Here is a 14,232-nt window from a genome sequence, read left to right as displayed (position 1 = left end):
TTTGGAACCATTCATCTCCTACTAACAGCAGGTATAGATCAGATGAAGATTACTGGTTGAGCTGCGGTAGTTTTCCTAACTTCCACATTTCCAAAGGGCTCATCCAGACTTGCTTTCCCCTGGAAAAACACATCTTTATTGCTAAATTGGAGCAAATGCCAATCATGTTTTCTCCGATTTATCGCTAAAGAATGGACAAGGGCAAAACCGCTCAGACCCATGCTTAGAAAGTGCAAGAGAAGCAGAAATCCACCCAGACCCATGGTTTCCGGGCATGGGAGAAGTCAACGTGTGGATGAGTTAATGATTTGTACAGTGATACCTTGGTTCCTGAATGGCTTAGCTGTTGAACAAATGAGCTCCCCAACACTGCAAACCCAGAAGTAAGTGTTCTGGTTTGCAAACATTTTTCAGAAGCTGAATGTCTGATGTGGCTTCCGATTAAGTGCAAGAAGCTCCTGCATCCAATTGGAAGCCGTGCCTTAGTTTTCAAATAGTTTTCAAATGGAGTTTTCAAATGGTTTTCAAATGGAGTTGAATGGACTCCTGGAATGGATTAAGTTCAAGAACCAAGCTACCACTGTAGTTTGAAAGAGAGATTAGTTGATACATAGTCTGATCATGAAACAGGGGCCCTTTTCCCCATCTGTCTGAATTGTAGCAGGTCTGATTCTAAGGTCTGATTCCTTAGAAAGGGAATGAAATCCTTGATATTTTCATACCAACTGGAAAACACAGAGTAACAAGGAGAAGAAGTGCCACTGGATGTCCCATAGAAGGCAGGGGGAAACCAAGAACAAATGAGAATAATGACAATGAATTAAATAATAATGAAAATGAATGTGAATATCAATTAATGAATCACTAAATGAGTGAGGGTTTAATAACAAAAACGAAATAACTACTGGGGGGGATTCTTGCACACCCCTAGTCTCAGCTGTAATTAAATCTCAAAGTTACAGCTCAATCCTATGCATGGTCTCTCAGGAGCAAGTCCTGTGTTTACCCACAGGGTTGCAGGATGCATAGGATTGCCACCTGACTAGTGTCAAAAATTAACAACAAAAATTAACAATGAAAACAAATGTTCAAACTAAGGCCTCAGGGCTTCTTCATGCGTTATTCTTTTTAAGGCTGTAACTGTAACCTCATGCATCAGTTGTGTCTTTTTGATGCACATAGTACATAAACACACACGCCAGGGATTTATACCCATGTTGGATCAAATGTCTCATAAGATGTGATGCAGCTCTCACTTTTGTGGCTGAGCTCAGCTTTAATAGAAAGATGCTGTGTAGGCTGAGAACTTGATTAGAAGGCAGAAGGGGCTAGTTTCTAATTGCATAATGGTGCATATTTTACCAAACATGAGGTTTTAAGACCTCATTTTACCAAAAAACAAAAACATGATAGCACCTAGCTACAGTCTAGATATGGAGCCCCAGCTAACATTAGAGCATCTCACAAGCTTTCATGTATAATCTGAGAGTTAAAAATTGCTGCATAAAATAAGGGCAGATAAATTTCTCTTTTTAAAAAAAAAATATAATTTTTCTTCAGTTTACAAATAAGACAAATTAATACAATTCAAACAATTTATAAAACCATTCTCTCATTTTTGACTTCCCTCAACTTGGCTGGTACTCCTTCCCTTCTCAATTTTCCACACATTTCTTGGTTCATATCTACTTCTTAAATTAAATCTGCTTTCAATCCATAATTTTAACTTTCATTTTTACAAAGCTTCTCTGAACATTACAAGCGTTATTTGTTTTTCACTTAAATTATGCATATATTCTGAGAATTTTTCCCATTCTTCAATAAAGGGCAGATAAATTTCTCGGAGGTTTTCACATGAAGTCCATATCAGGCTATCAGGGTGCTTTGTTGCCAAATCGGGGCTGGAAGTTCTGTTCAGGTTTTAGCATTTGTTTGGGTAATTTTGGAAGGCAGATACTAAGCCCTCACTCGCTGCTGAATGGAACTGGGTTTCCCCACGTTCCATCCATCTCACTGCTCTTCCAAAGCTGCCCTGCAGTCAGAATCTGTTGCATGTCTGTTTAACATCAATTTGGTATTGCAGCCATCCCAGTAAGTTTTCGCTATCCTCTTGGTGAGGTGAGATGCCACGAGCAAGGAAATGCTGTCTTTCAGTGCACTCTCTACGAACCCTGCTCCAACGCTACGTGGCTGCACAGAGACCGTATTCTAGAGTCCAATGACAAGTATGAAATTTCGGTCTCGGAAGATGGCCTCACTCATCGCCTAATCATCAAAAACACCCAGGCCTCTGACAAGGGGACTTACACCATTGATATTGGAGACCGCTCTTCAAGTGCCTGGCTTGAGGTTGAATGTGAGTGGTGATCTAATCTCGATTTCTCACACTATAATCTATTGTGAAGCGGGGTGCCCCATTCCCTCATAGCAGCACTTCAGGGTTCTACATCCAAGGACTGATTGTTAAGCGCCCAATTATGGAGTACAGGCTGATTTAAATGGGATAGATATTGGAAGAAACCTTAGGGCCTATTGTCATTATTTCTTACACCAGTAACTTTAAATAGCAATCCTTTAATTGTGCTTGTGCTTTCCTGTCTGGCATGTTTAACATGTATTACAAATGTCATTGTTTTAAAGGAAAGGAGTTCTATAGAAAACTTTTTTAAATTGTAAAAACACCAACAGTTCATCTACACCAGCACACTGTTTCCAACACTAGCAGAAAGAGATATAAAGGACCCATTTTAGTTGCCATAGCCAATATTTGTTGATAGTCCCTAACCTTTATTCACTTGTCCATACCATTGTTAAAGATATGAGTCAATCTAGTGGGCATGACTTTAATTTGTGGCCTATAATGCCATTTTGGTTGTTTTTGTTAATGCCAGTAACTATTTGGAAATAAGAGGTGATTTCCTTCACTAAAAACTAAATAACTAAATTCATGTATAATATTGATCATGATGTAGAATAAAATGCCACCCACACAGTGGGTGGCATCACATCTATTTCCTTAATATGGTTCTGATTAAAACAGAATTATTTTGCACTACATTAGTTTCCCCCTTGTTTTCCCATTTATTTCTTGTACATGGCTGTGAACTAGTTTAAGCTGACTAGCAATATGTTTACAATGCAGCTAAAGGAAAGAGAAAACAGACTGAAGGAGATAGTGATGATATAACTGGATGGCGGAAGAAACAGCCAGATGAAGACCGTGCAAAGAAACTTCGTCAAGGACAAGGCCGTGATGAGCAGGATGGCCAGTATAAGAATGGCCAAGCTGGCGAAGGAGAATCTTATGGTTCCTTAGGAAAAGATGGATCTTTGGGAAGAGGAGGAGCCAACAGAGATGGGAAGATGGGACAGTTTTCTGGGGTGGGGACAGACATGGGAGAAGGGCATGAGTTCTCTGGATTTGCTGGTGGTAGTAGTGAACATATGGGACATACTGGATATGGTGTTAGTGGAGGAATGGGTGATTTGGGTGGCATGGGTTCACTGCATGGTAAAGATGCTATGTTAGGTGGCACAGGAACTGGATCTGGAGGTGCAGGTGGACGGCAAACTTCAGATGGTTCCACATTTAATGGAGCAGGTGGGCAAGGAGCTGGGTTTGGTGGTGCTGGTGGAGTAGGTGGACTCTACGGCAAGGATGGGATGGTAGGTGGAGCTGGTGCTGGTGGAGTAGGTGGACTCTATGGCAAGGATGGGATGGTAGGTGGAGCTGGTGCTGGTGGAGTAGGTGGACTCTACGGCAAGGATGGGATGGTAGGTGGAGCTGGTGCTGGTGGAGTAGGTGGACTCTATGGCAAGGATGGGATGTTAGGTGGAGCTGGTGCTGGGGGAGCTGGCGGTGCTGGCAGAGAAGGTGGACTTTATGGTAAAGATGGCATGCGTGGTGGAGGTGGTGGTGCTGGTGGAGTAGGGGAACTTTATGGCAAGGATGGGATGTTAGGGGGAGCTGGTGCTGGTGGAGTAGGTGGACTCTATGGCAAGGATGGGATGCTAGGTGGAGCTGGTGCTGGGGGAGTTGGTAGTGCTGGTGGAGTAGGTGGACTTTATGGGAAGGATGGTATGTTAGGTGGAGCTGGTGGTGCTGGTGGAGCAGGTGGACTCTACGGCAAGGATGGGATGCTAGGTGGAACTGGAGCTGGGGGAGCTGGTGGTGCTGGTGTAGGTGGACTTTATGGTAAGGATGGTATGTTAGGTGGTGCTGGTGGAGCTGGTGGTGCTGGTGGAGTAGGTGGTGCTGGTGGAGTAGGGGGACTTTATGGCAAGGATGGGATGCTAGGTGGAGCTGGTATTGGCGGACCTGGTGGTACTGGTGAACTTCATGGCAAGGATGGGATGCTAGGTGGAGCTGGGGCTGGTGGAGCTGGTGGTCCTGGTGGATTTGGGGGACTTTATGGCCAGGATGGTATGTTAGGTGGTGCTGGTGGACCTGGCAGTGCTGGTGGAGTAGGTGGACTTTATGGTAAGGATGGTATGTTAGGTGGAGCTGGTGGTGCTGGTGGAGCTGGTGGTGCTGGTGGATTTGGGGGACTTTATGGCAAGGATGGGATGCTAGGTGGAGCTGGCACTGAGGGTGCTGGTGGAGTGGGTGGACTTTACGGCAAAGATGGTTTTCTAGGTGGAGCTGGTGGACTTGATGGTGCTGGTGGAGTAGGTGGACTTTGTGGCAAAGACGGTCTGCCAATTGGAGCTGGTCAACTTGGTGGTGCTGGTGGAGTAGGTGGACTGTATGGGAAGGATGGATTGTTAGGCAGTGGTGGTGCTGGTGGAATGGGTGATGCTGGTGGTGTAGGAGGACTTTATGGTAAGGATGGTATGCTAGGCGGAGTTGGTGCTGGTGGACCTGGCATTGGTGATGGAGTGGGTGGACCTTATGGCAAGGATGGCATGCTAGGCAGAACTGGACCTGACGGACCTGGTGGTGCTGGTGGAGTAGGTGGACTCTACGGCAAGGATGGGATGCTAGGTGGAGCTGGAGCTGGAGCTGGTGGACCTGGTGGTGTTGGTGGAGTAGGTGGAGTAGGTGGTGCTGGTGGAGTAGGTGGACTCTACGGCAAGGATGGTATGTTAGCTGGAGCTGGTGCTGGTGGACCTGGTGGTGCTGGTGGAATAGGAGGACTTTATGGGAAGGATGGAATGCTAGGTGGAGCTGGTGCTGGTGGACCTGGTGGTGCTGGTGGAGTAGGGGGACTTTATGGGAAGGATGGAATGCTAGGTGGAGCTGGTGCTGGCGGGCCTGGTGGTGCTGTCGGAGTAGGTGGTGCTGGTGGAGTAGGTAGTGCTGGTGGAGTAGGAGGACTTTACGGCAAGGATGGGATGCTAGGTGGAGTTGGTATTGGCGGACCTGGTGGTACTGGTGGAGTAGGGGGACTTTATGGCAAGGATGGTGTATTAGGTGGAGCTGGTGCTGGTGGAGCTGGCGGTGCTGGTGGAGTAAGTGGACTTTATGGTCAGGATGGTGTGTTAGGTGGAGCTGGTGCTGGTGGACCTGGTGGTACTGGTGGAGTAGGTGGACTTTATGGCAAGGATGGTGTGTTAGGTGGAGCTGGTGCTGGTGGACCTGGTGGTGCTGGTGGAGTAGGGGGACTTTATGGTCAGGATGGTATGTTAGCTGGAGCTGGAGCTGGTGTTGGCGGACCTGGCGGTGCTGGTGGAGTAGGTGGTGCTGGTGGAGTAGGGGGACTTTATGGCAAGGATGGGATGCTGGGTGGAGCTGGTGCTGGTGCTGGTGCTGGCGGACCTGGTGGTACTGGTGGAGTAGGTGGACTATATGGTAAGGATGGTGTTTTAGGTGGAGCTGGTGCTGGTGGAGCTGGTGGAGTAGGTGGACTTTATGGGAAGGATGGTATGTTAGCTGGAACTGGTGCTGGCGGACCTGGTGGTGCTGGTGGAGCTGGCGGTGCTGGTGGAGTAGGTGGACTCTATGGCAAGGATGGGATGCTAGGTGGAGCTGGTGCTGGGGGAACTGGCGGTGCTGGTGGCGTAGGTGCTCTTTATGGTCAGGATGGTGTGTTAGGTGGAGCTGGTGGTGCTGGTGGAGTAGGTGGACTCTACGGCAAGGATGGGATGATAAGTGGAGCTGGTGCTGGGGGAGCTGGCAGTGCTGGGGGAGTAGGTGGACTTTATGGTAAGGATGGTATGTTAGCTGGAGCTGGAGGTGGTGCTGGCGGACCTGGCGGTGCTGGTGGAGTAGGTGGTGCTGGTGGAGTAGGGGGACTTTATGGCAAGGATGGGATGCTAGGTGGAGCTGGTGCTGGCGGACTTGGTGGTGCTGGTGGAGTAGGTGGTGCTGGTGGAGTAGGTGGCCTTTATGGCAAGGATGGTATGTTAGGTGGAGCTGGTGCTGGCGGACCTGGTGGTGTTGGCGGCATTGGTGGGCTCTATGGTAAGGATGGAATGCCAAGTAGACCAGGCATTGGTGGACTTGGTGGTGCTGGTGGCACAGACAGTCTGCTTGACAGTACTGGTGTTTCTGGAGCAGAAGGTATGAGAGTTCATCATGGTAAGGATGGTGTGCTTCCTGGGGTTGGTGGTGTTGGGTTAAGAGGTGTAGGGAGCACCGGTGACCTTTATGGTCAGGCAGGTACTTTACATGGAACTGAGGCTGGTGGTGCTGGCACTGGATTAGGAGGCATGGGTAGCATGATGGATCGAACTGGAGGAGCTGGCACCAAGTATGGTGTAGCAGGTGAGGGTTATGGTGAAGGAGGGATAGGTAAGGATGGCAGGGTTAGTGGAACTGGTGCTGGTGGTCTTAGTGGTGAGGGATGGTTGGATGGTAAGGATGGTAGGTTAGGTGGATTTGGTGTTGGTCCAGGAGTTAGAGGTGCTGATGGATCCCTGTATGAGAATATGTCAGGCATTCCTGGTGAAGAGTTCCTAGGCTATGGACAGTCTTCTGGCCTTTCTGACGCTGGAACCCATGCTGGTGACAGAAGAAGACAGCTGTCTGACTTAGATGCCAGTCAACTTGCTTCATCTGATATTTCAAGAACCAGGGACAGGAAAGGGAGAGGAGGAAGTCTTCTTGAAGAGGATGTGAGAGGTATTTATATATTTATGAACATAGTAAGCCCACAACTTATGTTCACTGTTTTTTTAACGCAACCACAACCTTATGCAGGAGATCAAAAATATATATGTAAATTGGAAAAATGTGGGGGAAATTCAAATACGCTTTTTAAAAAATGTCAGAGAAAAGCAGGGGAGCAGGAAACAATAGTTGGCAATCCCATCAGCCTTTGTACTCACCCTGGGAGACTGTTCAAGCGTCTTTAGAGAGTTGGAGTCAGAGAACCAGATAATGAGATAGGGCCTAGCACAGAGAGCAAGCAAAGGTGGTCTGAGAGTTAGGGGCAGGTCATCTGAGAATTCCTGGCTTTACGTGTTTTTGCATTTGCATTCGGTTCCCGGTAACCGAACCCTCATGTAAGTTGCGGGCTTACTGTAATTTATTGTCTCCCTGTTTCATTTATTTGTGTTTATAACATCTCTCATGTTTTTAAAGATGTTTTCTAAAAATAGTCCCTTCTATCTCTTTTGTTTGCACAGAATCACATCCCCGTTTCAACCAAGGTTTATTTGACCTCCGTGCACCAAAAGGAAAACCAGCTGTGTTAACTTGCAGCCTCAACAATGACCAGCTTGAGGGAACTTGGTTTAAAGATGGGTTCAAGGTAACTTGAAAGCAGTAAACATCTCAAGAATGTCTTTTTAGTCTTATACTCATCTTTTTCACTTTAATTTTTTATCTTGAAATAAAGCTTCCATAATGCAGACAACAAGCAGAAGGAACACAATGCCTAACTTTGCCTCTTGTTGTTATCAACCAAAGATGGGACATGTCTAAAACCAGTTTAGAGAAAATAGATGACTTTTTGACTCTCTCTATCTGTTTGCTGTAATGTTCCATGTAATTTCTGAGAGAGAATATTTCTTTACCTTCTGTCTACCTCCCCACAAGATAACAGGCCAGGATGGAATCTCCATTGAGAAGGAGGGCCCAGTCCACAAACTATTAATAGATGAAGTACAAGATAGCCATGCTGGAAAATACAAATTCGAAGCTGGAGGAGTCCGAACAGAGGCATCTATTTTTGTTGAAGGCAAGTCTAGTCCAGCCTAGTTGAGAAAATGGTGCTAAAATTGCTACTGGTTGAATTATGCTCTTAGTATTATATGATTTTGTGGGACACATAGTGCTGGAAAGCATGAAAGTCACTGAATTAATAATCCACATAAACCAGATCTCATTCTCTCAAAAGCAGAGAGTAGGGATCAGTGGCGTAGCGTGGGTTGTCAGCACCCGGGGCAAGGCAAGTAATTTGCGCCCCCTAACCCGTGGATTTGCGCCCCCTAACCTGTGGATTTGCGCCTCCTAACCCTAACCCCCAGATGTTGTTCCCGGTGCGGCCGGCCCCCCCCTGCACCCCCCACGCTACGCCACTGGTAGGGATCACCTGGGAGACATTTCATCATGAGAACCTTGGTCATTTCAGAACGGCTCTGCCAAACTAATCTTCCTCCCCAGTTGCTTTGATTATGAATTACCCTTCCTCCTTACTTCCCTACAGTGGCTCTCTATCACATCTAGTTCTTGCCCTTAAAGTTTTCTCCCATGACTTTGCCATCATTTCTATGGCACCTCTTCCCATGCCACCTGCTGTCCAAATGTTTACTTTCCCTTCCTTTTTTATTTCTCTTTCCCTCATTGACCTCTGTGCCTTCTTCCACATTGTTGTACAGCGCTTGTAGCAGCTCTGTAATCTTGACTCACTTAGATACCTTCTGAGAATTCACATTTTTAACACTTAAAAATAATCATCATACTAGGCTCGTTGCTTGCTATTCCTCTGTTTCTTTACTCCCTACATTACAGTTGCAGTGCTTCCTGCTACCTTAGCTACCACTTAGCTTCTGACCCTGTTCCCCATCCCTGGGATCTATTACAGTTTGTTTGTATCTCCTCTGAGTGAAGACTGCATCACTTGTACTAAGCACACTATCAGCAGTAAAACAACATCAAATACTTGGATTAGTGACAAAGGACTTTCGTTGTCAGTGGGTTTTCAGTGAGGTGCACTTTGAAAGAGTTTAAGAATTCTGTGAATTCTGAGGTTCTGGCAACCATTGGCAAAATATTAGGCGTCACTATTTCCTGAGGGCTCGTGGGTTATTTAAAAGAATAATAAGCGTAGAGCATCCATGTATTAGGGCTAATTCATGTACCTCTTATTTCTATGTGCAGACCCTCCAAATGTTGACTCTGCTCTTCTGGAAAAACTGAAGAAGGAACCTATGGTAGTAAAGGCAGGAAAGAATGCCATAGTGAAGATCCCATTTGAAGGCCGGAAGCCCGTCAGATCAACTTGGCTAAAGGATGAAGGGGAACTTCTGGATGATGCCAGGATCAGCACTGACTATTCAGACAACTTCACCCGGCTCTCCATATCCAGTGCTAATCGGAAGGACTGTGGTGATTATAAAGTGAAACTGAAGAATGAGAGTGGAAGCACTGAAGCTACTCTCAAGCTGGTAGTTATAGGTGAGAGACCCCAAGTATTTTAGCGATAAGGCATAAGACAACTTTATGGGGGCCTTTAAGGCCTGCGTGTGGTGTCACACATTTGGAAGCTGAAGCATAGAGAGCATATTTATTGGTACATGGTGCCTATAAGCAGGTAGTTGCAGCATAGAGCATGTACCAATTCTGATTAATGTTGAAGACAGGCAGGCAGGCAGGTAGGCAGGCAGGCAGGCAGACACACACACACACACACACACACACACACACACCCCCACGCACACACACAGAGAGAGAGAGAGAGAGAGAGGTTGTTCATAGCACAGAAAGTGCTTTTTGATTATAATGCCTGTCTCTAGCATATCAGAAAATAAAACATTTTTGCCCCTCCCTGCTTGCTCTCTTGCTTGATCATTACTGCTGCCTCCTCCTGTTGGAAATCACAGTGCCTACTGCAGGATCGTTAAGATGGAAGCAGCCCAGCATCCTCCCATTCAAGCACCTTGGCTGCAGAGCACTCCATTTCCCATGTGAAACCAGAAGCAGTAGCAGCAGTAGTGTGTGGACAGGGACAAGAACGATATATTAACATTAGTATGCTACTGATAAATAGTCTAAGAAAAAGTGCTGACAGGTCATTTTTCCAGCACTGGATAAGAAGAGCCTTGCTGGATCCGATTTGTTATCCCACTTCCCACAGTGGCCAACTAGCTTCAGGTACCTCTGGGAAGCTCAAAAGATATCGCAACCATTCCAATACCAAGCAGATGCAAAAGACCTTTTCCCATAAGCTCTTTTTTGCTCCTCCATGCAGATAAGCCTCAACCACCAATGGGACCCGTCGAAGTTGTGGACTGCTCCACAAACAGTATAACTATCCAGTGGAAGCCCCCCAAAGACGATGGTGGCAAACCAATCCAGAGTTATATTATCGAGAGGCAGCAGGTTGGCAGAAAGACCTGGTTGACCTTGGGGAAGAGCGATGGAAGCAGCACTGTCTTCACCACCAACAAAGTGGAACATGACAAAAGTTACTACTTCAAAGTGAGAGCAGTGAATGCCGAAGGTACCAGTGAGGCACTGGAGTCTGATGAAGTGATGGCTGCTACCAAAGGTAACAGGGACCCTTCTGCATGTTTGTTTGTCAGCTTGCCATGCCAACATTCAACAACCCATTAAATCCCCAATGATGTGTAACTAAATTGCATGGACATCTGCTAGTGGTACTTGTTAGCTGAATTAGAAATTACGATTAGAAATTATTCTTGTCTTAACAGGCAGTATAAATGTTTAAATAATGAGCAACTGCATTCCCCCCAGCATTTCCTGGTCCTCCTGCTCCTCCCAAAATTGTCAGTACCAGCAAGGGTGCTGTCACACTCTCATGGGCAGCACCACATAAGACCGGCAACTCCCGCATCTTGGGCTACAGAATTGAGAAGTGCAAGAAGGGCAGCAACAGCTGGACACCTGTCACTGATGTGCCCATTACAGGTAAGCAGTCATAGACCAAAGTGGCTAAAGGGCATTACAATAGGAACTGGAATATTGAGATGTATTCTTAGGTTGCCAATTTAGCTCTGGTAAAGTATAATGACGACTTATAAAAGTGATGAATAAGTAAAAATGAGTTATGGAAAATATAGCACTGGTCTTCATGCTTTTAGGATGATGCTGTAGAAACTATTTTAAAATATATTTGCAGGGTTATAATAAGCCCCTTTCTGCTGACAATTTATGGTGTCTCAAATAGCTGCTTGGTTTTATTCTAATTTTATGAACTGTTTTGCATTTTAAATGTTTTGTTTACTGCCTTGTGAAGGCTTTTAACCTCCTGCCTAAAATACTTTAATAAATTAAGTAACCTTGCTCACCGGATAGTTTTGTTGATTAGAATTCCCTTCTGAACTTAACCACAAATGTACTCATCAATCCCTATACCTATTTTCTTTTTCTATAGTAGGGGAAATAATTAGGTAAATTAGTTAGAAGAATGTACTGTAGGTTAAAGTCTCTCTATTATTCTTGCTCTCAGTAATGCAAACACGAAGCCAAGGTTGACTGACTCCATATTGTGGCATCACCATGCTCACTATATGATTTCCTGAATAGATTTGGGATCATTATTTATTTTTTTAAATTTCTATGTCTCCATCCAAGGATCACAGGGCAGTTTACAATATAAAAACACAAGAATGCATACCATAGTAATAAACAAAAACAATCCCACCCTCTCAACACACAGTTAAAAAAAAAACCCCATAGATGACTGTTGTTGGCAGCTTCAGTCAGTACATAAGTGCAGGACAGCTCAGTCAGTACATAATGCGACTTTATTTCAGGATTGTGGGTTCGAGCCCCACATAGGGGGAAAGATCCCTGCATCCTAGGCAGTTGGACTAGATGACCTTTGTAGTTCCTTCCAATTCTATGACCTCTCTTCTTTATCTTAAGTGGGACTTAGAGCAGACAGCCCTTTAAACAGAAGTCTCTTTCTAATAGAGGACTACATTCTGTAAAAAAAGAAAAAGAAGAGTGCATGACAACGCTCATTGGGATATAGTCAACTTTGTTTTTCTCAAAGCCAGTGTGGTGTAGTGGTTGAGAGCGGTAGTCTTGTAATCTGGGGAACCAGGTTCGCGTCTCCGCTCCTCCACATGCCGCTGCTGGGTGACCTTGGGCCAGTCACACTTCCTTGAAGTCTCTCAGCCCCACTCACCTCACAGAGTGTTTGTTGTGGGGGAGGAAGAGAAAGGAGAATGTTAGCCGCTTTGAGACTCCTTAAAGGGAGTGAAAGGCGGGATATCAAATCCAAACTCTTCTTCTTCTTCTTCTTCTTCTTCTTCTTCTTCTTCTTCTTCTTCACACGCTGAAATTAATGGCTTGAAGTTAGTCGTGGCCATTAATTTCAGTGGGACCACTTTGAGTAGGAATAACATTCAATTTCATTTTTCTCCTGTATCTGTTGACTACAAAACTCAAAGCAGGATAATTATTTCTCATTGTGTTATTAAATTCCGCAGACAGGAAGTACACAGTGACTGACCTGAAGGAGGGTCTGCTGTATGAATTCCGTGTGGCTGCCATTAATGCTGCAGGGGCGGGTGACGTTAGTGCGCCGTCGGAAGCTGCTTTTGCTCGGGATCCCATGAGTAAGTGATTCAGTCTATCCTACTGGGCATGGCACAGGAAAACCAGAGGTGGGGAAGGTGGAGAGAGAGAGAGAAGTTGCACAAAATGTTTCAATGTGTTCATCCACTCAACAAATCATTTGCCGAGTGCCATCATTCACGTTTAAATTGGGATATGGGTTTCAGGCAGCGGTACTCAATTACCCCTCTCAGTAATGGAAAATGTGCCCCTTTGCTTGAGAAAAGCCCAAATGACAGCAGTCACTAGCTCCACATTCACTTGGGAATGGCCATGAGTAAATGCATGGAGGGTGGACACAACAAGCCAAATAATGACATTTCTAATTGTTATTTCATGAAAACTGTATGGGTTCCAATCAGTTATGGCCAGCAGGGTGAGGTAGTCGCCTGACAGTGATGTCACTGTTTCTCCCTATGATGGGGCCAGGACAGCAGCAATGCAGCCAAGACCTAGCATTTCTGCTGGTGCACTTGCCCCAATCTTGCCACCACCCTGCCCCTTCACTGTACTCTCAAGATAAGCAGCAGTACCGCTGCAAGGAGAACAAGCCACTCTTGATGCCGGTATATAAATATATATTTGATACACAAATTCTACTGTCTGTTACAGAGTGCATGGTATAGAATTTCCAGTGAACTGGGTACAGGGTAGGGAATGATTGCCAGAGTTACCGGAAAGAGGGCTGGGGTTTGTCATAACATTATGCTTCTGCACTAACACATTACAAAAAGTAAGGGAGCAAAGATAAACCAAGGGAGGCAGAACTGAACAACAAGGAAAAAATAAACTCATTGGAATTTTGAATCATCCCCTGTCCAGAACCACCAGGTGCAGTGAGAGATCTTAAAGTGACCAGTACTGACTACTGCAGCATCTCTTTGTCATGGACGAAGCCAGAAGCAGAGGAAGAAAGTCATGCCAAAGGCTACATTATAGAGATGCGGCACACTGACACTCTGAAGTGGACCCAGTGTAATTCCCTCCCAATCCCAATGACTACATACACAGTTAGAGGGCTAAAAGCCAGGGAGATGTACTTCCTACGAGTGAGAGCAGTCAATGATGGTGGTTTTGGCGAGCCGGTCGAACTGGACACTTGTGTCCAAGCTGTACCTCCCACAGGTGAGTCATAATGTGCAGCTTTTGTTTTGGTAATTGATGGTATACAGAGACTAAAATCTGTGGGACTTCCCCAAGGAGTAGAAGACTAGGAACAGGGAAAAGCAGTAGAGAATGAACCATAGGGAATAGATGGCAGATCGAGGAAAAGTTGCATGGTGAAATACTAGGGGGGTGGCCAGGGAAGTGATAAAAGGCGATGAATGGAATTCAGAAACAAACAAAAATGAAAGGGTGAGGGGAGAGAAATACATAATTGAATTGTGCTATTCACTATTGTGATTGCTGGTTGATTTGTGTTTGTAATCTCTCAGGGAGTGTGAATTTGAAGAAATGACCCCAGCAGCAACTTGAGAGGGTATACAGTGGTACCTCAGTTTTCGAATGTCTCGGAAGTTGAACATTTCGGCTTTTGAATG

General features: G+C 45.6%; 1 protein-coding gene across 50 annotated transcripts in view; it reads left to right on the top strand.

The window, feature by feature from the left end:
- The window catches only part of IGFN1 (immunoglobulin like and fibronectin type III domain containing 1), a 43,101-nt gene that overhangs the window by 21,939 nt on the left and 6,930 nt on the right, over window positions 1-14,232 (top strand). The window contains exons 11-22 of one of the 50 annotated variants that reach the window (XM_083444176.1): window positions 2,084-2,356; window positions 3,143-4,498; window positions 5,162-5,257; window positions 5,420-6,004; window positions 6,035-7,063; window positions 7,570-7,694; window positions 7,982-8,123; window positions 9,266-9,562; window positions 10,356-10,655; window positions 10,862-11,035; window positions 12,565-12,693; window positions 13,514-13,816. In XM_083444176.1, the coding sequence (XP_083300302.1) occupies window positions 2,084-2,356; window positions 3,143-4,498; window positions 5,162-5,257; window positions 5,420-6,004; window positions 6,035-7,063; window positions 7,570-7,694; window positions 7,982-8,123; window positions 9,266-9,562; window positions 10,356-10,655; window positions 10,862-11,035; window positions 12,565-12,693; window positions 13,514-13,816 (4,809 nt within the window). Of the gene's footprint in view, window positions 1-2,083; window positions 2,357-3,142; window positions 7,064-7,569; window positions 7,695-7,981; window positions 8,124-9,265; window positions 9,563-10,355; window positions 10,656-10,861; window positions 11,036-12,564; window positions 12,694-13,513; window positions 13,817-14,232 lie in introns of all 50 variants that reach the window. The other 49 variants (XM_083444178.1, XM_083444177.1, XM_083444182.1 and 46 more) reach the window with 49 other exon arrangements.

Source organism: Podarcis tiliguerta (genome assembly GCF_965153285.1).
Source record: "Podarcis tiliguerta genome assembly, chromosome: 6".
Taxonomy (NCBI): Eukaryota; Metazoa; Chordata; class Lepidosauria; order Squamata; family Lacertidae; genus Podarcis; species Podarcis tiliguerta.
Note: the sequence above shows the minus strand (reverse complement) of the source record. Positions and strands in the feature narration are given on the sequence as shown.